The sequence below is a fragment of the Mauremys reevesii genome, linkage group 6 (genome assembly GCF_016161935.1).
Source record: "Mauremys reevesii isolate NIE-2019 linkage group 6, ASM1616193v1, whole genome shotgun sequence".
NCBI lineage: Eukaryota > Metazoa > Chordata > Testudines > Geoemydidae > Mauremys > Mauremys reevesii.
In genome coordinates, this window is record NC_052628.1 from 83,319,611 (window position 1) to 83,346,885 (window position 27,275).

General features: G+C 42.1%; 1 protein-coding gene across 4 annotated transcripts; it reads left to right on the forward strand.

Annotated features, from left to right (window-relative positions):
• The first annotated feature begins 444 nt into the window (after positions 1–444).
• HSD17B3 (hydroxysteroid 17-beta dehydrogenase 3) lies at positions 445–26,149 on the forward strand. 4 transcript variants are annotated; one of them, XM_039545802.1, is made up of 11 exons: positions 445–676; positions 3,899–3,945; positions 10,085–10,160; positions 13,106–13,213; positions 14,122–14,189; positions 17,943–17,978; positions 20,680–20,714; positions 21,728–21,809; positions 24,546–24,611; positions 24,896–25,045; positions 25,511–26,149. In XM_039545802.1, the coding sequence occupies exons 1-11, from the start codon at positions 523–525 to the stop codon at positions 25,619–25,621; spliced, it is 933 nt and encodes a 310-aa protein (XP_039401736.1). In that variant the 5' UTR covers positions 445–522; the 3' UTR covers positions 25,622–26,149. The 4 variants fall into 4 exon arrangements, with proteins under 4 accessions (XP_039401736.1, XP_039401737.1, XP_039401739.1 ...); XM_039545803.1 differs by lacking the exon at positions 24,546–24,611; XM_039545804.1 differs by lacking the exon at positions 10,085–10,160 and having other exon boundaries at positions 597–676.
• The last annotated feature ends 1,126 nt before the right edge of the window (positions 26,150–27,275 follow it).

Genomic DNA, 27,275 nt, shown 5'->3' on the forward strand with positions numbered 1-27,275 from the left:
CCTCAAAAGCAATTTAACATAGAGGTTTTTGTCTGGGAATTTAGAGATGAGTCCAGGCCACAGAGTAGGATCCTAATTCAACATGAACATGCCCAAAGTTTTGAGGTGACTGCAATGAAGATTTTAGTTTGTCCAGCAGCAAAATGTGTGATGTGAATGTCCCCCAAGTTTGGAGGTGTTCTCATCCAGGGTTTTGGGTTAGGCCCATCTTTAGTCTCTATGAAAATTCTTTTTTGTTCCTGGATGTTTTCCCAAAAAAGGAACCTTGTCTAAAACCAGGTATTAGAAATTCTAGTTTGGTTTTATCTTTTCCAGTAATTTACCAATCTGAGTGTAGTATAGGGATGTTACTTTAATCTAAACCCTTGGCACTCAGTGGGGAAAAAAGAAATCACATGACCTAGTGGATTTGATTAGACTGTACACTTCTCTGCCAATGCTCAGAGAGTAGCAGTGCGCTAGGAGGCAGTTAAGGGGAAGATAGTGTTGGTATTTCATCCAAGCTCACTGGATCTGTTCACCATGGGAGAGTTCCAACAGCAGCTGCTCACTCTTTTGGGGGGTCTAATTTGTCTGTTTACTCTGGTGAAATTCATTAGATTTTTGAAGTATTTTTTCCCATATGTATGGAATGCTTTGCCTCAGTCTTTCTTTCGGTCAATGGGAGAATGGGCAGGTAATGGAATTTTCTTCACATTTTTACTGCTATAATTGAGTGTTGAATTTCTGTGTTATTAATCATGAGTGGTTCTCCCCCTAACCCGTTTAAGAACTAAACTTGTAACTTTTGCTGGGGTGTTTCCACTGATATTAATTTTTATGAACCAGAAATTTCAGTGTACTTGGGAATACAAGAAAATAATCAGAATGGTTATAAAACAGCATATGTTCTTTTTTTAAATACCTATATATGGAATTTAACTCCCTCCTCATCCTTCCCTATACTGCACACATCCCAGTTCTATCACCTTTTCTCTGCTGGAAGTGCTTTAGTTTTATAACATTGCCTATATCCTTAGTTTTCTGATATAGCATTTATGAAGCAACTAATTTACCATTAGCGTCTGTCCCCATCCTCGGAAGCTTGTTTCCTATGTTTGTGGTAACTTGGTTCCAGTGTAATTTGCCTGAAGTGGCTACCTGTCAATAGTAATCTAATTAACATCCACATTTACAGTAGACTCAAAACTTGGCTGCTCCATTTGAAAGGTACCACATGTCCTCAAAGGAAGAATATTGGTATTTAAAAATAAAACATATTTTCTTGATACTGAATGCTGAGAGATTTTTTTTTTCAGGATTGTTAAACTACTAACATTAAGCAGGATTGAGGATTTATTGCCGTTTCTGAATTCCTGTATTGCGAGTGTCACAGTTGAGGTCACTTAATAGCAAGATGCCATCATCAGCATCAAATGCCAATTTTAGTGTAAAGACTTTCCCCTCCAGATTGCAGTCTCAAGATCCAGGTCTCATTTACTTTAACGGGAGTAGATCACATCTCACTGTACATGTTACATTTTGTTACTGATGGGTGGCATCCACCCCTGTTCAGAAGGCCAGCACAATGCCCAGGCACTACTGAAATAACCCATAAATCCTACATTGAAGAATTAAGTGGGACTTCAGTAGGGGCACAAGTCTAGCACTGACTCTCTCTGTGGGGAGTGGATTTCATTAAGTGGAAGTTCTCTGGTTGAAATCCTGACCCCATTTAAGTCAATGGGCTCAGGATTGAGGTTGGTTTATTTAAGCAGTTCATTGCATCACATGAAACAGGATATTCTAAGGCACTAGAATTAAAATTGGCAGATCTAGACCTGTCAAGTCTGCTGCTTTGCCCAAAAGAGTACTGCTTTTTAATTATTGGTCTACTGGGAAACCTAACCAATCCCTGCTTGTTTTGTTGAAGGGCTACTGGCTCCATATGAAAAAAGGGAGTGATGTATGTATTAACAACTAATCTTGGCATTAAAAACTCTCTCTCATAATTCAGACTACACAAATCCATATTTTCCAGAGACTCTCATGAAACAAAATCCTTTAATGCTCATATTGCCCATTTCATTCCATTTATTATGAAGACTTCTTGGGGCTACCTGGGAATTGTTCAGTTTGTTCCCTATGGTCAGATTGTTTATACGGCACCCAAAGCGTTCTAGTTGCTGGGTGCCCACCCCAACGATATTTTAAACCAAATGAAGAGATGATGGGATGTGTGAAAACAAAATTGAAGAGAATGGGTAGGAGAGTGGAGGGAGAAGGGTTACACGTACGTGGTGGCGAATTTGCTTTGGTTGTGGTCTGTGTATGTTCTGCTTGGAGATTGTAGCATCTTTAAACGTTGTTATCTAAAAAATTAAGATATTGTATTTTAAGGTTTGGTGGGGTAGAAGTGGACTAGATAGGACTGGAGTGGTGGGGAAGGATTTGCCGGAGCATGGAGGAGAGACTGAAGGGAAGAGGGAAGCAAAAAGAGACGGACAGGGAGACGGGGATGAGGAACAGGCAGATGGATGGAAAGGGTCCTGGTGCTCAGAGGTGAGGTCCATGAGCAGTGCAAGAGGGGTGGTCCATGACAACACTAGGTCCTCACTGGGCTGTGGGGAATAGTGGGGACTGGCAGGCCTGGATTCACTACCTGCATCCTCTGCGCTAGCTGGAGACTGGGGGAACTACACCTGCTACTGTGATTTACAAGCCACCTAGGCAGGGTATTGTCTACATTGCAATGAATAACCCATGGCTGGCCCAGGTTAGCTAACTCGGGCTGAGGTTGCGGGGCTATAAAATTGTGCTGCAGTCATTCAGGCTCAAGCTGGAGCCTGGGCTCTGAGACCCTGCAAGGCCGGAGGTGCCAGCGTCCAAACTGCTGCAGTGCAATTTTATAGCCCACAGCCTGAGTCCGAGTCAGCTGACCCAGGCTAGCTGCAGGGTGTTTTATTGCAGTGTAAACATACCTGTAGGCTGGTCTGAGCCATGTAGAGTGGGGAAGAGGCAAAGGACCTGGCATGCTACGCAGCTCTGGCTATGTCTAGACGTGGGAGAAGTGGAGACTGGCAGGACCAGATTCATTCATTGCAAATTTTGGTTTTGCTACTAGTTGGTGCAAGAAGGAAACACTGTGGCATTTTTATAGGTCACCTGAAGACTCCTCCGTGTTGGTGGTATTCATGATAGGTACTTAAACATGGGGTAAGGCTGGAATTTTCAAGAGATCCACCTCCCATGACTTTCAATCAGGTTGTGCTCCTAACTGCCCCTTTGTGCCCCTGAAAAAATCTCTTCCTGAGAGATTAGAACAGAAAAGAATTGCAGAAAAGAATTGAGTCCCTCGGTTTGGTTTGGTATCCTGTTTCCAATACTTCAGAAAAAATGCAAAGCCAGCATAATGGACAGTTATGCCACAACATGCCTACACAAGAAATTTCTTCCTAACCAAAGGCATTTGGTAGTTGGCTTGTCTCTGACTCGGTTTCTCCATCTATAATGGGGATAATACTGATCTAACTACCTAATAGGGTTGCTATAAGGATTAATTAGTCAATGTTATTAAAATACCTTGAAACTGAAAAGCGCTAAATAAGGTGATAATTATACTTAGTTGAAAAAGTCACAATGCCAATAAATGAAATATCTAGAATGAAACACCATTGGTACAAATTATTGTTCTGCTTGCACTTTAAAGGGAAGTATAAGCCATACTTTCTGTACAATGCATTTAATCACTGATTAGTGGAAGCAGGTTCTGTGGGAAAAAAACTAAAAAGATACTAAAGTTTGCACTTTTAGTCCAGCCCTTTGAGCACTGGATACTAGTGTTTAGGAAATTCTGAAGCATGAAGATTGAATAATGAAAGGACGAACAAAAGATTATAAATTTATTTTTTTCCCCTAGTGGTCACAGGAGCAGGAGATGGAATTGGAAAAGCATATTCCCTGGAGGTAAGATAAGCACCTATAAAATCAAAGTGGAAATATTGGTGAATGGTAAATTTCTTCCCTTCCAACATTCTTTGCAACTTAGTAAACTGATTCTACAGTTAAGAATATTATACATGCTTAAGGACCTAATCTTTCTTTTGTGTATGTGCATAACTCATGTTATCACTTAGTGATATGACATTCACTTTCAGAATTAGAAGAATGACATTAAATAGCCCCAGCTGCTTCCATAGTGCCAAGAAAATTACTGGGAAGTATTGAGTGATCCTAAAGATTTCATGCATTCTGTAATAATTATATAGTATACACTTTAAGAGACAGTATAGTCTAATAGACTAAGTTTGGGACTGGAAAATCTATTGACCTGGGTTCCATTCTCAATTAACCTGCTGTTTTGTTTTGAGGAAGTCACTAATGCCAAATATTTCAAACTTGGGTGCCTAACCTTAAACACAAATTTGAAAGTGTTGGCCTTAACCTTTTTGCCTCAATTTCCCCAGTTTTTATACTGGGATAATAATAGCTACCTCACAGGGGTGAGTATTTAATAGCATTGCCAATTTTATTGCAAAGTTCCATGCTCGGTTACTTAATACCCCTGCTCTTGGAAACAAATATTTATGACAGAATCTCAATTTTAATTGAATTTTTTTTTCTAGCCCTCATGGTTGCAGAGAAAAGCTTGAAAATGTTATCTGTTGGCACAAAAAACCAGAAGGCATAGAAAAAACATTTAAAAAAACATTTTTAAGCATATCTTATGACATTAGGGGTCTGACGCGTGGTTTTGAACATTTGGGGTTGTCAGTATTGTATTTTGTTTGAACATATAAAGCATAAACAAAAGTGCCTAGTATTTATAATTTAACATTATTATTATTATTATTATTTTATTATTGTGTCCAAAACAGCCTCCCAGATCATATCCTTCCCATGCAGAAGAGTGGGTCAGTTTCATTCTCTGTGGCATTCCTCCTTCCCTTATCTTCGGTCCAGTTCTCAGTGAATGGGCAGGTGTGGGGAGGGGATCAGCTGGGGAAAAATGTGCAGAATAGGGGGAATTAGCATGCATGCCCAATTGCATCTTCAAAAATACATTTATGAGTGCAATACCTACAAGTGGAACTTGAGGAACAGTGCATATAAGTGAATGTTTGGATGACATTTAACCATGTGTTATTACAAATGCTGTGTTGCCCACACAAATGTGGGATTTGCATGCATAGAGAGGTGCACCTGCAAATGTTCTGGATCAGACTCAGTGCACACTGGCTGCTTTGTGCTATTTGAGCAATGCAAAGCAACTGTAAACTCGGCTTAATGGGACAATTAAAACACATTTATGGCTGCTTTGTGTTACTGTGGAGGAGTAGAACAGATTGAGTGCGCTTTTGGAAACCAGTTACTGTGGAGCATTTGTTAATTATTTTGGCTTTTGTAGTACGAGTAAGAGTCAGATTCCGCCATCTTTATTTACGCTGAATAGGACCTTACTCCACAAGTAGCCTTATTGATTTAAAGTGTGCTCAGCTAATCTACATGGCAGATGCCAGACACAGGCCTCTGTGAGCTCACTGCTCAGCATCTTCATTTGGCAGGCACAGGATTTTGTGAGGCTACTGGTTAAATATCTCTGACCCTTTGAAGTTTCTGGCGTGGCTCCTCTGCCTTGCTGTACTGATACTGAAGTATAAGTCCCTCTGAGGTTACTGACTCTGTGCCTCATGTTCTCTGGGCTGATGTGAAGGCACAGGTCTCACTGATGTCTCCTCCTCAGCACCTCTAGTTTGCTGGGTTGAAGCCAAAAGGCCTTTATATGAGTATTGGCTCAACACTTCTGCACTTATGGGTTTATAACAGAGGACAGATCTCTGCAGGTGTGATGACGAGGGATGGCCCCTGTGAGGGTTCCTGGCTCAGCATATTTAGTTTTCTGGGTTGATGTAAAGGCATAATGTTACTGGCATGACAGTTATAGCTTGCTAATGTCACAGGGCTTGTGGAAGCAATTGACTCAGCACTTATAGTTTTCTGGATTTGTATTAAAGTTCAGGCCTCTGTGAGACCACTGGATGAGCCCTCTAGCATATTGGGCTGATGTGAAAATCCAGGCTCCCATGAGGTCTCTAGATCAGCATTTCCAGCTTCTTGGGCTGATGTTAAGGAACAGGCCTCTGTGACAATACTGGCTCAGTTCCTCAAGCTGGCTAGTCTGATATCAAGGCAAAGACCGCTCTGAGGTTACTAGGCTGTAGCTTGCTGGCTGATTTCATGAACAGATTTCTGTGGGGTCCTCTGGTTCTGGACCTTTAGCGCCTGGGCCTGATGTCAAGGCATAGGGCTCAGTGCTTCAGACTTGCTAAACTGATCTCAAGGCACAGGTCTCTGTAAAAATTACTGGCTCAGCAGCCACAGCTTGCTGGGATTATGTCAAGTCTTAGGCCTCTATGAAGTCACCCACGGCATTTTTAGCATGTCAATGCACTGGCCTTTGGCAGTTTACAGGCTTGACACTTCTATCTTCCTGGAATCATGTCAAGGGACAGACTTCTCTGAGTATTACTGGCTGAGCACCTCTACTTTGCTCAGCTAATATGAAGACCCATATTTATGTAAGGCTTGTGGCTCAGCATTTCTAAACACCCTGAACTTGCTGAGCTGAAGTGAAAGCACAGGTCTCTGGATGTCACTGGCTCAGCTGAACTGGGCAATTTTTGACAACAACTTTCCTTGTTTATTAATAGCTTCATATCTTTAAACATTTAAGGTTGATTTGCTTAAATCAGGGTTTTATTAGATCATTTCTGAGAGCAAGGAATTTCATATAATATAAGCTTTGGTGTTTGGGAAACCCTTTGTGTGATTTGTTAAAACTTAGCATGTTGTTTACAATCTGGAGAAAATTAATTATGGCTTGAATTGCCTTATTCCAGTTGATTCATTATTTTACTGTGTTGCAGGAGTCTCCCATTAAATCCTTCTGCTGACACAAATATTTTAGGTTTGTTGTAGCAGTAGCACCAGAGGAAACATTTTTAAGCAGTTTTGCAGAATCCATTTCTCCTTTTGGTGAGCTTCATTTTTGCAATCCTTCTCTCCTATCCTACTTCCTTTGGGCCACATAATTGTTGAGAGATTTGAGTCAGACAGGTCTCACGGGTTTGAACTGCGAGAAATTAAAAGAAAAAAAAATGAGTGGGGATGCCAGTCCTGCCAAAAATCCCACTGTATAGATCTTAGAGAAAAAAATATATCTAATAGCTTTTACAAACCTCTAGAAATCTAGAACAACTTTTCCATAAATAATAATCCTGCAATTTTAAGTTCTTATGATCTGGTCTGAGGATCGCCAGTTTGTGTGTGCAGCTGCGGTACTAGCATGTACAAATGAGGCCCAAAATCTGTGCAGTTTTGCATGTGGCTCTAGCTATTTGAAAACTTGGCTTATTCTGTAAGCTGCAAAAATGCACTATAAGGCATAGTGGTTTTTTTACTCGTTTGATGTGTGTGAAAGCCTTTCGTTGCACACTACAATGCCTGCCTAAGCCTTCTATTAAGCTGTTTCAACATACTTAGACATTTGTCACTGCTGGAAGTAGTAATGATGATCTTGCCTTTTAGGAATCCCAGAAGTTCATGAGCATTTAAATCCTTTACCACTGGGAGTCAGGATTTCCTAATACAAACAGGTTTATGTTGCATAATGCTGGGAGCTGGGGCTTGCTCTCATCTGCAGTGGGGAATTCTATTTTCTACCTGCATCACAGGCCTTGTCTGTATTAGGAAAATGCATTGTCTTAGAAAGTATTTTAACAAAGATGTTTTTACTAACAGACTTGGCCTTTAAACATGAATGATTAAAAATGAATTTTCTCAATACAGACAAGGTCATAGTATACAAGCCCAAGTAGAGTGGTATTTTCCAACTGTCTTTTTCATTTAAAAATTGGCCATCATCACGTCACATTTCCAGCCTGCTATAGAGAACCTAAAATGACGCCCACTCTTCCATAATGATCACTGTTTATTAGGGTTTATTAGCTGGCCATAAACATTTTTTCTTGGCTGAAATTTGGCATGCAAGGTCTTAGCAATGAAAATCATTATCATTTACTTTTTTCAACAAAATGCAATAAAAATCAGTGAAATGCATTTATTAAAACAGAAGCTCAGAAAAATAGCTCAATTTTTGATGATGATATTTATATTACCAGCATGGATCTGAATGCTTAAAAAACCCATCTAAATGGTCCCCAAATTACAACTTGGAATGAGTGACCATGGAAACAGCGACCATGTCTCCGTTGCCTTCCGAATGGATTGGAAACAGCTTGAGTCAAGCTTAATATGGACAAAGGGAAATTTGCCAGTACGCAGACAATTAGAGTTCTCTTCCTGAGTACTTCAAATGCAGCCCTTAAAGTGAGCTTTCAAAACGCCACAGTGTCTAAGTGTTTGCCTGTCTCTTTGTAGCACCGGACAATTATGTAAGAGTCTCCAGAAGCTCAGAACTGTGAGAATGGGCTTTGTGCTGAAAATGCAAATGGTTGTTTCCAATACATTTAGTGGACAATCTCCCCCTCATACTCTCGATGTAGCGAATTTTTAAACAAAGGTCCTTATTTCTTAACATTCTTTTCATTGTTTCAGGGAGGCTCAATGGGACAAACTGTTTCCTTCAAATAGATTTAGGGGGAAAAGCATTGCAGGGAGTCAGTTACAGAAATGAATGCCTTTTCAGTGTGTGGGCTTCATCAGCTAGTTCCTTACTCTCTAAGTAAACCTGGTACTTTCAGATGAAGTTGGCCTTATCTTTGTGCACATTCATTTAACTCTGCCTCTCCCTGCTTCTGTGGGCAGCTTTCTAGCTTCAGCTGAACTTTTTTCTGATCATGCACCCAAGCTCTAGTGCAACTTCAGCTTGTTAAAAACATACAGTCTACAAGCTAAGACATATTCTACTTTCAATCTGTGCACAAAGCTCTAATTGGGAGTCGAAATATTTATGTTCATGGTATGTGTATATATATATATATACACACACACACACACACACACAGAGAAGTTAAATAAAAACATAAAATACTCTTGCTGGAAGGTTGCAACCTAACACTACTTTATTTCTTAGACTTCAGAATTATAACACACAAGATCCCAAAAACAGAGAGAGAGAAAGCAGGCTGCTCCTTAAAACAGAGAGGTACAACTCACCCCACTTTACTCTAGGCTGGCTGCCTGCAAACTGATTGCTGCTAGACCAAGAATTACCACAAGAAGCCATAAGAATAAGGGGAGAATATGACTATTTGTTTTGTATTATGTTCACATTACCTCATCAACTATAAACAGACTTATGTTAAAAAGTGTTTGCATCTACAAACCTAAATTCTTGCCTACATTTTTATGGATGTGCTGTTGTGTTGTGCTTGTTCATTTACTTCACTTTTATTTAAAAAAAAATCTCTCATTCACGTTTTGGGGACATGGGGATATATATATATATATATATATATATATATATATATATATATATATATATATATATATATATATATATATATATATAAATTCTAACCAAAGTCCAAAATATATAATCCTTTTAAAACTCATCCCACTATTAGGGCCCTCCCACTATTCAATATAACCCATTTAGCCCCTTTTCTCAGGGGGGAAAAAGCTTGGAAAAAGACGAAATATTATAGAGTGACCTGGAGGTCAACAAATTCAGGTTCTGGTGAATTAATGGGGAAGTCAGTTCTACTGCAGAAGGCCCCTCATTGGAAATATCAGGTGGAATTGCTCTCCATCTGTCAGTTAATTAGAGTCTTTCAGAAAGGGCTCAAGGGACATTGTTTTGGCAAACCTTTTGTCTGGCTATAGATTGACGCTCAGAGTGTTTCGTTATGATGGGTCAGGATCATATAGGGAGGGGGATGTTTGTGCAGCTACTATAAGCAGTTTAACTAATGTGTTGCTTGGTTTTAATTTTTGTCGTGTCTCCAGATAGCACGGTGATGGGTGCCTGAAAGTAAATGAAATATTAAATAAAATGCAGAGTCTTGAAAGCTAAAAAAGTCACTTAATGTTCTCATCACCAAAATGTCATGGGTTTTAATAATTTTAAACACCTCTTTTGTAGCTGGCAAAACATGGATTAAATATTGTTATGATAAGCAGAACACTTGAAAAACTGCAGAAAGTAGCCACTGAAATTGGTAAGTGTTTAAATCTGAAGATAACTGTGACAGGCAGTGTGGTGTTGTAGGGCACTGGATTCATGAGACCCGGGATTCTGTTCCCAAAGTGTTTACAAAACATTAACTCTCATACTACTCTGTGAAGTAGATGAGTATCATTACCCCCAACTGACAGATAGGAATACTTTGCGAAGGCACAGAGATTAATTTTTAAACAGTCACATAAATGTGTGGTAGGGCTGGTTATTGAACCCACACCTCCTTATTCTCAGTCATGTACTTTAACCCATAGAGAACACCTCCTCCTCCAGTTGAAAAAGATGACTCTTTTGACACATTCAGCCCCATGAGTTACAGTTATGCCATAGAAATTCCCAGAATTGGAATTCTACATGGGCAGAAATCCAGCATTAAGAAAACATTTATCCCAAGTGTTGGAATGTAGAGTAAAATTTCCACCTATTCAGACAGGAAGGCCTTTAAAAAAAATCAAGATAAGATTTGAGAAAAAAAGAGATAAGTAGAGCCGTTATAGCGATTAGGCTACTAATGTAATACATTTTGTGTAGTGTATGTAAAACATTGATCAAACCATAAAACTAAGGCTATGTTTACACTACAAACCATTGGGCAGCAGTGTGTAATGTATGTATAGCTAAATGTCACATAGGGTTGCCAACTTTCTAACTGCAGAAAACCGAACACCCTTGCCCTGCCTGCCCTTTCCCGGAGGCTCCACTCCCCATTCACTCCATCTCCCCTTCCTCCGTCATTTGCTCTCCCCCACCCTTGCTCACTTGCTCATTTTCACTGGGCTGGGGCAGAGGGTTGGGATGCGGGAGCGGGTGAGGGCTTGGGATGAGGTGTTTGAGGTGCAGGAGGGGGCTCCAGGCTGGGACAGGGGTTTGGGGATGGGATGGGGTGTGGGCTCCAGGGGAGGTTGGGTGTGGGAGGGGGTTCTCAGCTGGGGCAGGGGTGTGGGAGGGGGTTTGGGGCATGGGCTCCAGGCAGCGTTTACCTTAGGCAGCTCCCAGGCGCTTGGGGAAGGGGCATGCAGAGCCCCCATGGCCGTTCCTGAGCAAGAGGGACATGCCGGTCGCTTCCTGGGAGCTGCGCGGAGCCCGGCAGGGAGCCAGCCAGCCCTGCTGTGGCCAACAGGACTTTTAGTGGCCCAGTCAGCAGTACTGACTGGAGATGCCAGGGTCCCTTTTCAACCGGGTGTCCACACTATGGTGTGCAGCTACATCTGTGTGTGGAAGGCTCTGGAAGAGATGAGGCAGCAGAGAAAGGCTTCATGAGCTCCATGCCACCATAGGCTTTCACAGTAGTGAGGAAAGGTGCTGTTGCCGGAGTCTTTCCCTGTAAATTTAGGGCTAGATTCTGCAATTAGCTCAGGGTCCTTTGTGCTAGTCAAGTGTGGAGGCTCAGATGGCATAAACCTGATGGAGCTGGCTCCTGCACCTGCTATTTTCACCCCACAGCATACAAGGTGGGGGTTGGGGGGCAGGGAGGGAACAGGTTGGAGCTCTGCTCCACTCCATAACACAGATTCTCTAAGTCATGCCAGGGCTGGCACAGACTGGCCCACAGAATCATGGGGCCATAATTGGCTTCCTGACAGCCTCCCTGCTGTCCTGCCCCAAGCAGAGCTCAGATGTACAGAAGAAGCAAGCTCTTGCCAAATCTGAAGATATGCTGATAACTGAAGTGGAATTAGAAGCTTGCAATTTCTGTGGAGATTAGGGTCTCCCTCTCCCCCCACCAAAAGGCCAAGCTCTGGTGACACTAGCTGGCGACATAAAAGAAGCACATAGGAAAGTTAGATACAAAGTCCAATTCCGTACAGCTATAGAATCAGTTTCCATTTCAATGAAGGGAGCTCCTAGACTTTCTGGAGTCTATGTGCACCTGAAATGGTCTCTGCATTTCCATTGCTGACAAATGTGTTTGTTCAGATCACTGTTCAAGAAAGGGAGGAGGTGAAAGCCTTTCAACTGGTCCTAGATTCACTTAGCAAATCTTTCAACAAACCTGGTCGGAGGTTCAAGATGATCATGAAACCTGAAAGCAGGCGGAGTAGTAACTATTTCTCATGTGGGCCCCCTTGTTAGCAGAGTTATAATTTGAGCTCTCCAACAGAGAATTTCAGCTTTCATTTTTGAAGTCAGTCAGTCATCTTCTCTTCTACGTGAAGGCAGCATTGAAACTGTAAACGGGATATAAACCAAACAACTCAGAGACAGGATTCTGCAGCTGGATTCCACTTCTGCAGCAGGAGGGGTAGGTGTGGGGGCGGGGGAGAGATTATAGATGCTCCCATTTCCCTTTTATGTAAAATGAGTCAAAGCTGAGGTGTATCCCAAAGAGTTGCCTCAATAATTCTTCCTAAAATCCTTAGACTGGCCCATCTTACAATGGTGTGATTATGAATAACACAAATAGGCTATATTTCAGAGGGAGGCAGCAAAATATAGTTTCCCAACCTGCCCCCAAAATGCAAAGTCCAATTCTGCTTGTTAAAATGTTCATCTTACAAAGAAGCAAACTTTTAAAATAATTGTATAAAATAGAGTTTACATCAAAGATCTGTCAGCATGTTCATTTTCAATAAATTGCAACACTTCTCCTATAAACATTACAATAATTGGGGGAAATGTTAGAAGTTTTGTATTATTTATATTATTTCTAATAAGGGGGCTAAATTTTGTCTTGATATTTGGGCAGAGCGCCCACAGATTTCAGGGCAGAAATTGACCCTACATTTTTCTTAAAAAATGTGTTACGGAAAGTGCCTTTTGCTTATATTTTGATTACTCTTAAAAAGCAAGGGAGTTGAAACAGCTGCATGTAGTACAGAGTGCAATACAAAAGGGTGAACCAAGTTCTTTGGCTCATTCCTCTTGATTACAATTCTCTCTCTCTCTCTATTTATATATAAAGACACTTTGTATTGTTAATTACAGAACAGGCCACAGGTAGAAATGTGAAGATCATACAAGCTGACTTTACAAAAGATTACATATATGAGAATATTGAAGAATGTCTTCAAGGCTTAGAAATTGGCATTTTGGGTAAGTTAATTAGACCCATTAATTGAAGAGTATTTTGATAATACATTATATAAATACAAATGCATTTAAATAATTGCAGTTTATTATGCAACTATAACTTGGCATCACTTGTTTTAGAACATGGTGTATATGACACTAACTAACATGCAGATGTTATTAAAACCAAGTGTGCACTTGCTTAATACACTGTTTTTAGTTGTTTATTATACAGGTTGTAGAGGTGAATCAATGCACTCTATGGTTCCCTATTTCTCTAATAGGGTACAGTAATTTCTTTTACCATCTAAGCCAATCTACCACCATCCATTTTATGTGGTGACTGTCCCTGTTTAGTCTCAATTAATTCATTTTCAGTATTTGTTTTACAGCTGTGTGGAATTCTTGCACCGAACCTGAAAACCACTATAAATGAACTTTTGGTTAAAGCTAACAGGAGTGATATGCAGGGCCGGCTCCCGGGTTTTTGCCGCCCCAAGCGGTGGGGGGGGGGGGGGGAAATGCCGCGATCGGCAGCAATTCGGTGGCAGGTCCTTCCCTCCAAGAGGGACCAAGGGACCCGCCGCTGAATTGCCGTCGAAGAGCCCGACGTGCCGCCCCTTCCCCTTGGCCGCCCCAAGCACCTGCTTGCTGAGCTGGTGCCTGGAGCCGGCCCTGGTGATATGAATAGGAACAAAGTATTTTTAAGTATCCTTTAATTAATCAAAAAAAAATCCAGTAGTAGCCTGGTTTGGTTCTACTGAGGTCAATATTGATGGCTTTGATTTCAGTGGGAACAAGATGGGTCACTAACAGCATTTCTCTTCACATACAGCTTAAAAGCTTCTTAAGAAGAAACCTTTTGTTTAACCAGTTAAACTATGCACTTCATCCAAATATAGTTCTTATTGTTCTGTTTCCTTCCTGATTAGTTAACAATGTTGGAATGCTTCATAATCCTCTTCCATGCCGTTTCCTTAATGGAGTAGACACAGACGAGGTAGGATTATGTTGTAGTACTGTTGTTTTTTCTTGCAATGTAACAATTAGGGCTGGAGGTTCCATCTACTAAGGGACAGATCCTGCATCCATTGAGCAGGGCTGGCCTTACAATGAGGCAAACTGAGGCGGCTGCCTCAGGTACCAGACTGGGGGGAGATGAGGCACTAGGACCCAGAGTGTAGAAAATTGTGTCTGTTGCTGGTGCATATGTATCTCTCTGCTCTAGATGCACAGAGATGGTGGAGTGCTGTGCTGGAGGAGGAAGGACACAAGAGGCATAACAGGGAGGCAGGAGAAAAGGTGAGAGGGAATAACTGAAAGCAGCAGGAGCTGCAGGGAGAGAGAGGAGGAGGAGCCTCTTATGTACCTCTCTAGCACCCCCAGGAGCCTGCACTGATTAACACCAGCTTCTCAGGGAACTTCCTGTTTCCTGCTGCTTCCCTGAATCCACTTGAGGAGAACAGGCAGTCAATTGAAGTAGTAGAAGCCAGTTAGGCCCTTAAGATGCTGATATCTTCCCTCACTCAGGCCCTGCTACCAGCCTGCTTATTTGTCCCCTTAAATTGAGTGTTGAGAGCCACTATAGCTGGCACAGAACAGCAGTCATGAGTGAAAGAAGAAAACACCCCTCTGGGGCAGCATTCAGAAAAAGAAAGAAAGCAAAGGAAGCTTTTCTACCTAAGCAGGATGGAGCTCTCCTGAGACACATAGACACAAATGTTCATGGTGAGCCTTCCAGCCCCAGTGAGGATGTGAATAGTGAGGAGATGCCTGATCTTCCAGTTAGTCAGAGTGCAGGTGACCTGGCAGCTACTGCAGCATACATATCTCCATCTCAAATGGATGTAACCATGCACATTCCTGAAGAAAAGTGTAGATCAGAGAAGAGTGTGGTGGAGGTGCAAGAAACAGCTGCTGCTGAGTTTAGTTCCTTAAGTCTAGATGATCCAGGACTGTGGACCCACTTGAGCAGTAGCCTGAGGGACTTCCTTGTACTGCATAGGCCACAGCAGGTGAAAAACCTCATGTCCCCCACAGACAATGAAAATAGAAGTTTCCATCCAACACATTACTGGCATGAAATCCGCAGTGGTGACAAAGTGGAGAGGCCATGGCTTATGTACTCAAAAACCCAAAATGTTGCATACTGTTTTTGTTGCAAACTCTTCCAGTCTAATGTCCCAGCCACATTGGGTTCTACAGGAACAACGGACTGGAAAAGTCTGTCTAGAAATCTGGCATGCCATGAGAAGGCAGCAAATCACCAGAGAGCATTCTGTAGGTGGAAAGAGCTTGAGATGAGACTAAGGTTAAAGGCCACCATAGATGATCAGCATCAAAAGAAGATTGCATCAGAGTCTCTTTACTGGCAAAATGTTCTGAAAAGGCTCATTGCCATTGTGAGAATGCTTGCTACCCAAAACCTAGCACTGCATGGCACTTCAGATCAGTTGTATGTGCCAAACAATGGAAACTTCCTTAAAATTGTGGAGCTGATGGCTGATGCTGTACTCCAGGAGCATCTAAGAAGAGTCACCAACCAAGAAATGTACACACACCACTACCTTGGAAAAACAATTCAAAATGAGACCATACAGTTCCTGGCAACAAAAGTCAAACAGAAGATTGTGGCAGATCTGAAGTCAGCAAGATATTACTCTGTTATTCTGGACTGCACACCTGACATCAGCCATATGGAAAAATGACTTTAATGGTGCGTTTTGTAACAACAACAGAACCTAGTGAAATCGTCCCTGCAATGGTGCCTGTCAGAGAGCATTTTCTAGAATTTATTGACATTGATGATACTACAGGAGCTGGTATGATAAATGTACTTTTTTAAAAGCTGGAAGATACAGAATTGTGATAGCTGACATGAGAGGTCAGGGCTACAATAATGGTGCCAACATAATAGGAAAGAACAGAGGAGTGCAGACACGGATCCGAGAGTTAAACCCTTGAGCATTTTTTGTCCCATGCAGTTCTCAATCATTGAACTTGGTGGTCAGTGATGCAGCATCAGTTTCTACTGAGGCTGCTGAGTTTTTTAATGTAATCCAAAGCATCTATGTATTTTTCTCTGCATCAACTCATCAATGGCAAATTTTGAAGCAACATCAGGGAACATCCTCTCTGACACTGAAACCACTGAGTGCTACATGATGGGAAAGTGGAGTGGAGACGCTAAAGCCTATTAAACACCAAATTGGGAAGATAGATGATGCCATAGTTGCCATTATGGAGGGTAATGCTATGACAGGAACTGTTCATGGGAGAACAGTGGCAGTGGGAAATGGGATCACCAGAAATGTACATAACTTCAAATTTCTGTGTGGCTTAGTGTTGTGGCATGACATACTGTTTGAAATAAATGTTATAAACAAGAGACTCCAAGGTGGTGATTTTGATATATCTGGAGCAATGGAACAACTGGACAAAGCAAAGTCATACCTACAGTCTTACCGGTCACATAAGGGATTTCAAAATGTTCTGAAGAATGCACATAAGTTGGCAGAGGAACTTCACACTGAAGCTATTTTCCCACCCATTCAAGAATACAAGAGTCACTGAAGAAGACATTTTGATTACGAGGCACGAGATAATCCCATAAGAGACCCCCAAACAACAATTCAAAGTTGAATTCTTTAACCAGGTGCTAGATTGTGCAATACAGTCAGTTGAAGAACGTTTCATGCAGCTCAAGGAACACAGCAGTATATATGGGACGTTGTATGATATTCCAAAACTCCTCACTATACCTGAAGAAGACCTACACCAGCAACGCAGAGCACTAGAGACAGTGTTGACACATGATGACATGCACAATATTGATGCGAGTGATTTAGGTGATGAACTGTAAGCCCTTTCCAGATGCATTTCAGCAGGATCAACTTCAAAGGTTGTTCTGGAACAAATAATATGACCACCCGCTTTCCAAATGCTTTTGTTGCTCTGTGCATACTTCTAACACTTCTGGTAACAGTTGCCAGTGGAGAACGCAGCTTCTCCAAGCTGAAGTTAATACAAACACATCTACGCTCCACAATGACACAGGAGAGGCTGGTCGGCCTTGAAACCATCTCAATAGAGCATGAGCTGGCCCAGACTGTGGACCTTCAGGAAGCAGTTCAAATCTTTGCAACCAAGAAGTCATGGAAAGCACCACTTTGATTATTCAAACAGATAAAAATGCCAGTGTTTACTATGAAGACAAGAAAAGTTACATTTGCTGTTCAGGCATTTGAAAATCAAGTGTTACTTAAAATTTTTGAGCAAGATGTTTTAAGTTGTTAGTTCTCTTTTATTGGGGTAGGTAGCAGAGCAGTACCATGAGAGGAATAGAACAGGAAGAAGGCAGAATTGAGACCTTTCAAAGTTTTGGCCCAGGCAAAGGGGCATGGGGGCGTCATTTGAGCTCCCTGCCTCAGGTGCCAAAATGTTGTGGGCCAGCCCTGCCATTGAGATTGGTGAAAGTTGCACTGTTGAATTCAGTGGGAGGAGAATTGGGCCCTAAATAAACATACTTACAAATGAACATACAATGACAAATTGGATAATTGTGCAGGAAAATAGTTATTTGCATATACAGTCTTGGTAAATATGCATGCATTTTTGCAGCCTCCTTTTGAATTCTTTTTACCCTGGATGTTCTGTTAGAAGTCTTTGCAAACTGAACCCTCATGTTATAAATGCCAGCTAAGTGACTTCTCAAAATGTGTCTATATTTGAATTGTTTTCTTGTTTCCAAAAGAACCTCATCAGCTGCAACATTATCTCTGTTATCAAGGTATGTACCACACACATTCAGTGTATAAAGAAACAAACGTATTTATACCAGAGAAAGATATTGTTTCAAACAGTGACAATGAGTTTTCTTGTGTCCTCGCATTTTGGCTGGCTTCTTAGCTGCTCATCCTGAGCCATATCGGGAGCATTATTTTAGGAGTCTAATTAACATGCTAGGTTCTGCTATGTGTGAAACATTTTGCTTAGAGCTGGTCAGAAAGTTCTCAACAAAATATTTTTGGTTGTCTAAACAGGCTGTTTTGGCAAAGCCAAAACATTTTGCAAAAATGTAACAGTTTTGACAAAACCTTTGACAGGAAAGCTTCTTGTCCATACTGGCCTGAGAGAGAGATTGAAAACCTGACCTTTTTGCTTAAAAAATGGATGGGATGCAATTCCACCTTGTGAAAACATTCATTGCAGATTGACCAAACCTTCCAAAGACAGATTTCAAAACCTCATAAGTCGTTTCAAAACAAAACTGTTCTCTGGCCAGCTCTAATTTTGTTTAGCTCCTTCCCTTTCAAGCACAGTCAGTATTTCACCACCTCCCCTGCTCTGATTAAGGTTTGTTGCTCTGCTGTTTGGGGCAACATGTTAACCTGAGCTACAACTAAATGCTTCATAGTTCATCTCAACCTTAGCTAATATCTTTATAAACATGACACGAGAGGCCTTTATTGACAGACTCTCCTCTTTAATTGTTAAGAGTTTCCTCCCCATATCTAACATACCTACTTCCCCCAGTTTGACCTGTTTGATCACACTACATACTTTCTCAAAGGCTCTGCTCTGGGAATTGCTTTGACTGCTTACCAAAGAATCTCTCTTCTTGAAAGGTGTCTGGATTTTAAAGTAGAGCACACAGCCCAAAACAATTCTTGGGGGTGGGGCTTGAAGTATAAATCCTTTCATTTTGTTCAACTAAAACAAACTATTTATTTCTGCCATTTCTTTCTATAAAACTTCCACAAAAGCTGCACATTCCTCTCTACCCCTCCACCACAATAATTTCCTTTCCAGGCCTGGATGATGCCTTCCCCTGATTACTGCAACCTCCACCTCTCTGACCTCTCCCAAAGCCACTTGCCCCCTTCAGTCTATTCCAAATGCTGGTACAAGAATTAACCATGACTCGGACGAGATCCATCCTCTCTTCAAATGTTTCTGCTGGTTTCTCATTTTTATCCTGATCATGACCTCCTGCAAGCTCTAAACATTCTGGGGTGAAATCCTGGCTCCAGTGAAGTTAATGGGATTTTTGCCATCGTATTTGATAGGGGCAGGATGTCCCCTGTGGCATCTGCTTTCATTGATACTGTGGTCTCTCTCTTCTGCCCTCCTTGTTCCAGTGAAACTTCATGGCAATTTTCCATATTGATGTCTTCCAGCCACTCATCTCTTAACCATTTCCCACTTTGCACACTATGACTGGCACCTTATCCCTTCACCCACTCGGACACGAGATGCCTTCCATAAATTCCAATTTGAAAATGAGGCTTAACCACCTGCATGCACATTCTCACCCCCTTCACGTTACTGACCTGGAACTAAGCACTGGTTTATCTGCACTAGTTTACATTGCTACACTTTCCTTTCTTTGTAAGTTGTCTATCAAGGCTCTTCTCCTTAAAAGCTAAGCACACATGTAAGGGTATGTCTACACTACCTGCTGGATTGGCAGGTAGCGATCGATCTATTGGGGATCGATTTATCACGTGTAGTGACAGGGCGGCTCAAAAATTTTTTGGCGCCCCACAATCGCGGCCCGAGGGCCCCGAGCCGCTGGAGCAGCGGAACTGCCTGAGTGTAGACGCGATAAATCGATCTCCAATTGCTCTCCCGTCGACTGATGAACTCCAGCTCAGCAAGAGGCGGAAGCAAAGTCGACGGGGGAGCCGCCGCAATCGACCCCGCACCGTGAGGACGCGAGGTAAGTCAAACAGATATGTTGACTTCAGCTATGCTATTCTCATAGCTGAAGTTGCGTATCTTAGGTCGATCCCCCCCCACCCTCCAGTGTAGACCACGCCTAAGTCTTTGAACACGTGAGGAGTCCCAATGAGTTCAAAGGGACTCAAATCCATGCTTAATGTTAAGCATGTGCATAAGTGCTTCACTAAATAGGGATGGACTTGAGCACATACCTAAGTTTGCTAAAACAGGGTTAGAGTGAGAGAGATGGCTGACTGAATAATTAAGATCCAACCCCAACCTTTGAAATTCAAAATGAACCTAAAGCTTTTACGCTGAGGCTTGAAAAAGTTGATAAGACAAGGAAAAACATTGTGTTTTTGCACTTTCTGATCCTAGTTGGGACCAGAAGTGGAAATGCTGAAATACCAAGAAACAGACTGAGATATTTGATCCAATATTGCAGGCTCATGAAATTCAGATAGTTTGGAGAAGATTTGCATAAGCCGGAGAACGTTGCATATCAAACTGACCCTTGGAAACTTTAGACAACAGTTCAACGCAATGTGTTCTAATCTGTGCCAGTAAAATTTCTTATCTTTCCCCAAAATTTCAAAGTATATTTTTTAACCTACCTGCTCTGGCTCAGACCCCCTGTGCTTTCAGAACTTAATGTGTTAGCACATTTTCTCTGTTTAAAAAGCCCAAAACCATACAAAACAATAACAAAAAGAGACACAAAGCACAGGGAGAGGGAATGTAACTCATAGCCCTTTTATTTCTTGTAGATGACACGAATAATTTTGAAACAAATGGAGCCAAGGTAAAACTCCCATTTTTCCCCTTAAGCTTTCTGTGCGTTCTAATTCTAGCAAATATTTGCTAGCTCCAATTAGTTCTGCAATAACTACTCAAGTTCCTGGTGGGTCGATGCCCAGTATAATTTCTCTCCTGCTGCTGTGTGAACAAATGGTAGAAACTGTAACAAAAAGGTAAAATATAGGGTAGATCAGAAGATGTAATATACTGGGTCAAGTTTACAAAAAAGATATGCTTGTATAGCATATGTAAACCTGCCCGTTATGAAACTAATTAGACATGCAAATACCTTTGCACACATTTGTATTTTCTAAAGGTAGCTGTAGAGTTTGGAATAATAGTATTTAAGTGTTAAAGATAAGTTACAATAACTTGATTTACTAAGAGCAATTAATTCAGCTCCATGAGTAAAAAGTTCCTTTTCTTATCTGTTTCAAGGGAACATATTTAAGACATAATTTTGATAACTAAAGTTTCATCTGTAAGAATTTAAAAAGGGTGAGGAGAAAATTTTTATTTTAGGATACAGTAAATTTTTGTTTCAGGAACAATAAAGACAAACTTTTACCTTTTACTAATTTTCCCTTTGGTTATTATGAAAATAGCTGAGAGATGCTTTTTACTGCATATAGGGAAAATTAAGGCACAAATGAAGGAAGTGGGAAGAGGAATGGTTTGGTTAAGGAGAGTTATAAGCATAAATTGTTTTCTCTGAATTTTTCAAATATCTGACAAAATATTCATGTTCAGATGTACCACACCATGAGCAAAATTTCCCATGGTTCCAGTTGCACTATTCACTTAAGTTACACTTATAAAATTATCTGTCTGTGTATTTGCTGGTACCTAATTAAGCTCTAAAGACTCTCTTTGAGAATGTAGCCTATTCTGTTTGTATAATAGAAGAGTTCTGCCTTCTAGAGAAAAAGGCTGCAGTTTTAATCTTATGCAGGACCCAGATCCTACTGTAATATAGCAAAAGGCAAAGTTAATGTAACAATTTAATTTGAATTTCAGACAAAAAGGACTTATTCTGAACCTTTCTTCTGGTTTGGGCACCTTCCCTTGTCCATTATATACTATATATTCGGCTTCTAAAGTAAGTCTTTCTTATTGCTTTGTAAATCAGTGTTGCTGAAATGTTCACCCAAAACACACCAGCTGTGACTCTGACTTATAATGTTGATATTTTCAGATACAATTAAATAACCACCACCACAATATTCATAGAATCCCTCTAAACTAAGGCAGAGAATAGGGCAAGGATGAACTTCTGTAGGGGCAGGCTAACTGGTTTACTCAAGACTGAAGATGCACAAAACATGACAGATTCTGCTTGCAGAGTGGAGGGTAAAATTTTGTGTAGTGGAAGGATGGAGATGGGAGACACGTGGGGAGCGGGCGGAGTCAGCCCCCTGGCTGCCCTCACTCCGCCACCCCACAATCAGCAGGCTGGGGTTGCCTGGCCTGTTTTTCATTTGGAGGCTTCACTTTGAGTTAAAACTCCCAACATTTTAACTTCATACTGATAGGATTCACTTTGATGATTTCCATTCAGAACCATAAAATGCTGAAGCCTCAGCTCTTGTTTGGTTGACATTCCACCCAAGGTCTCTCAAAACCCAGACAAATCTAGCCCAAGTTTCAGCTACATTGAAACCTGAGTTTTCAGGTGGGTTTTTTTTATTATAATAATAGGAGATATACCAATCTCCTAGAACTGGAAGGGACCTTGAAAGGTCATTGAGTCCAGCCCCCTGCCTTCACTAGCAGGACCAATTTTGCCCCAGATCCCTAAGTGGCCCCCTCAAGGACTGAACTCACAACCCTGGGTTTAACAGGCCAGTGCTCAAACCACTGAGCTATCCCTCCTCCCTAAGTTTTTCATGGCTCTACTCAAAAGTGAAATCAAATTCAAATCAAATATTTTTAGATTGAAAAAACTTGGTCCCAGCATTATCTAAAAATTTCTCATGACCCACTGGCATGTCTCTTTTTAGCTACTTATTATGGAAACCGGGGCCTTATATCTTAGAACCTCACACTCATATATTTATACTTACAAGACCCTTGTAAGATAGCATTTCTCTATTATCCCCATTTTAGATATGAGAAACTGAGGCACAGAGAGGCTGTGATGTGCCCAGTGTCACATGGATGTCTGTGGTGGAGCAGGGACTCGGACCCAGATCTAGTCCTAGGCTAGTATCCTAAAAACCAAACCATCCGTCTTCTTTTCTTGCACTTTGCATAGTCATTGATCTGTGCAAAGTGGGTGTAAAATGTTACCACTGATGTAAATGAGTGGACAATTCTGACTCGATAGTATTTTACACCCCGTTTTTGCTCAATTTATACAGGAGTAACATACTATGTAAGGCGCAAGGCAGATAATCAGGCCCCAAATTTCCAGACTAGAGATGGTCCCAACAGGAACAATATTCAACTATGGGTACATTGGGCTCTGGATCCACCTGTGGATCTGAATTTTGCAATGTGGGTCCATGAACATCAGAAACTTCCACTCTTCCCCCTTGCATAGGGTTGCCAACTTTCTAATGGCACAAACCCAAACATCCCTGCCCTGCTCCTTCTCTGAGGTCCCACCCCTGCTCACTCCATCCCCCTCCCTCCATCGCTTGCTCTCCCCCAACTTCACTCACGTTCACTGGACTGGGATATGGGGTTGGGATGGGGTGTTGGGTTCCGGAGGGGGTGTGGGCTCTTGGAGGGAGTTTGGGTGTGAGAGGGGGCTCACGGCTGGGATGGATCTGGGGATGGGGGTTTGGGGTGCAGGAAGGGGTTCCAAACTCGGGCAGGGGGTTGGGATGCGGGAAGGTTTTTTTCAAAGTGTGGACTCTGGCCAGGCAGTGCTTATCTCAGGCGGCTTCTGGAGATGGCCGGCATATCTGGCTCCTAGGCAGAAGGGCCTGGGGGCTCTGCACGCTGCCCATGCCTGCAGGCATCCCTCCTGCAGCTCCCATTGGCTGCAGTTCCTGGCCAAAGGGAGCTGCAGAGCCGGTGCTTGGGGCAGGAGCAGCATGCGAAGCCACCGTGGCCGCCCCTGTGCCTGGGAACCAGACATGCTGGCTGCTTCTGGGAGCCGTGCAGAGCCAGGTCAGGCAGCCTGCCTTAGCCCCGCTGTGCTGCCGACCAGACTTTTAGTGGTCAGGCATTCCAGTAAAAAAACAGATGCCTGGCAACCCTACCCTTGTATCAGGAAATGCAACTGCAGGTTACCCACCCTGCCTGCCACCTTCCTTTCTTTATAGATCCTGCCCAGCTCCTCCCCCCAGCTAGACTGATCTGCAAGTAGGCCCTAGCACACCCTAAGTTTCCTCCAGGTGTAGCCTATAGGTTATTGGCCTAATTTCTCCCTGCAGGCCTGGTGTGGGGTGGATGTCTTGGCGCATGTGTCAAAAGAAGAATGTGTTATATGCCAGCAGTGGTACAACTGCACCTGTGCTAGCAGCTAGTGAAAACACAGCTCAGGCTTTTTTACCACTGTGTCCTCAAAACTGCATTTTCATAACCTGGGATACTTTTGAGTCCCTTGTACACTAGTGCTTGTTTCATGTCTGACTTGTGCTGGAATGTGGGTACAACTTTATCTGTGCGCAAGAGTCCTGTGAGATCAGACTCAGACCCTCCTTTTCTAAATCTGGTACAGCAGGTGGATACACTAAGTAACTCATTGCTAGGTTTTGCACACATAGTTGGGCCTTAGCCTGGGTAATATTTGGGTCATTTTGGTAAGGGGTATATGTGCATGCATATATGCACACAAGTAATTTCAATTCCTTATGACTAAGTTTATTCAATTTTGTAATTCTAGGCTTTTGTATGCACATTTTCCAAAGCACTTCAAGCAGAATATAAGGCAAAGGGAATTACCATACAGGTGATATAGTATCTTTGTTATTTGCCTTCATTTTCATGAATATTTGAAGTCCAGTCACAGAGCCCAATCCCATGAAGTGCTGGACACCTGTGTAGAAGTGTTGGGTGGCCCAGTGTCCCTGCTAAAATATCCTCCTCACTGGTGTGAAACAAAAGCTTCCTCTCCTCATTTCAGCCCAGAGGTGGCTGCCCTTTCACTGGTGCTCCATGTACCCTCTATAATGTGTTAAGGACCCTTCTCAATGAAAGACACTAATTATTGTCAATAATGATCTTTTATTTCAGGTGGTGGCTCCTTATGCTGTTTCTACTCCAATGACAATGTACCAAAAACCCAATCTCATAACAAAGACTGCGGAGGAGTTTGTTAGAGAATCACTGTTTTATGTTACTGTTGGAGAGGAGACATTTGGTTGTTTAGCCCATGAGATCTTGGTAACTAAATTTAATAATTATTACAGGGCTCCCTGGGACTGATTCAAAGCCCTTGAACTCAACTGGAGTCTTCCCTTTGATTTCATGGGGTTTTGGATCAGGCCCCAGATGAAAAATTCTGCACAGGCTTACTGCTGATCGTGAATTGTTGATGCTTATATATGTCACCAATTAACCATAGTGGGAGTTAGGTACAAGCTAGAGTAGGTACTTACATATGGCAGCTGTTAATGCAGGGAATTTAGTAAAGCACTGAGATGAGTAGATTCGATCAGTTGGAAACTGAACCCTCCCTGTTCCCCCCTCCCCGAAATATTGACTGTAGCAGTATCACAAAAGTTTTCAATGCTAATTATTATAAACTACATGAACACTGATTTGATTTCTTTCTAGCTGCTTGTAATGATTTGTTTTTACTCCCCTCCCCATTTTTTGTTTGTTTTGCTTTTGTTTCACGTTTGGAAGGCGTGCATCCTGCAGCTCATTCCGTTGTGGGTATTCCACAGTGACAGATTTCAAGAGGTGTTCCTGAACACATTTCCGAATTACCTGAAGAGGAACTGGAAGAGCCCCTAACAAAATCAACTTTTTAGACTGTGTGAAATTGTGAATCCTAGATTCATACACTATAATTCTGGGGGCTAAATTCAGCTCTGGGTGAATTTGGCCCAACATGCTTACTGAAGAAGTTTGCTAAGGGCCTGATCCAAAGGCCATTGAAGTCAATGTTTTTCCAATGACTTCAATGGGCTTTGGATCAGTTACAGAGGGATGGGATGCTACAGCTGCTTTTGCTTCTTTAAACTGAGCTTGTAGATGCTGGGTAGCTACAGCTGTTTTGATGTTTACAAATAAGACCATTTGCATTATTTCCAAACATAGGTTTGTTTGCTTTGATGCTTTTAGGAAGACTCGCATGATCTGTGAAGGGGCTTTGGATTTTTGTGGGAGGACACACAGATTTTGCTGGAGGAGGAGGAGATCGTGGGAAGAAGTTTTAGAGGATGGAGGGAATCTGTGCATAGGGGCTTTGGAAGTTTGCAGGAACAGTGTGTATTAGTGGAAAGGGCTTTGGAGTCCTCCAAAGCATTTTATATGAATCCCTGTCACCTGCCCAGCAGAGCGCTGGCGCCGCCCCGCCCCGTCCCGGTCCCCGGTCCCCTCTTCCGGCGGCTGCGTTGCGGCTCCGCCTGCGCCCTGGCAGGTCCACCGGAGCCCGGACGAAGCGCTGCACAGTCAGTGTGCGCTGGGAGCTCCTCCGCCGCGCGGAAGACGGGACCCGCCGCAGTCATGCCTGCTGCAGGTCCGCTCGTCCCGGCTCCGTGACCCCGCCGCAGGCATGCGGCGGAGCTCCACGGGAGCCCCGAAACGGCCGCCCCAAGCGCCTGCTTGGCGCGCTGGTGTCTAGAGCCGCCCCTGCCTGTCAGAGACAGGATACTGGACTAGGTGGACCTCCAGTATGGTGACTTCTAATTCTGTGTTTGCAGGAAGATGAAAGCTTAAGGTGAAGACTTTGAATCTAGATTGTGTAATGTTTTCCAAATAACTTTCAGAACTTCTCTTTATTTTGTGTAGAATTAGGAAGTGAGCGTTTTTTACACTTTGCAATGTTGTTTTGTTTGTGCATTCCAAAAAGCTATTCAATAAAGAAACATTCAAATATCAGAAGTCTTATTTAAACCAGCAGGAGTGAATATATATTTGCATTTGTTGGCCAAATGTGATCTGAGGATGTCTCTGTAGTGTAAGCAAGATAGAGGTAAAGCTGTGCTCCCACTTAATTCAACCACTAAATAGATCCTAATGACTCCTGCAGTTCCTTTAAGATGCCATGTGACAAAGAACTATATAGTGACATATGCCAGACACTGCCACCCCACTGACATAGTACAGCATAGCAGCTCCTTTACATAAAACATGATGTTAAAATCTCATTGTAAGTCTGACTTACATCAGAAGGATGAGACAGGGAAGATCCTAACTCTCTGCATATGTCAGCACAGAAACCAGTTATGCACTGTTCTGAATCTTCATTCACAGGCACAGCAGGGAACACTACAAAGCATACAACATGTTATGGTGTTTGTGTCCACGTGCATGTACATACGTGTTTAGAAATAGTTGATTCTGACATTTACATACTAATATTTATATGTATTTTCAACCCCTCTCACATTGATCATCATCATTAAAATAATTACTTCAACCTCCAGGAAACAATGAGCATTCT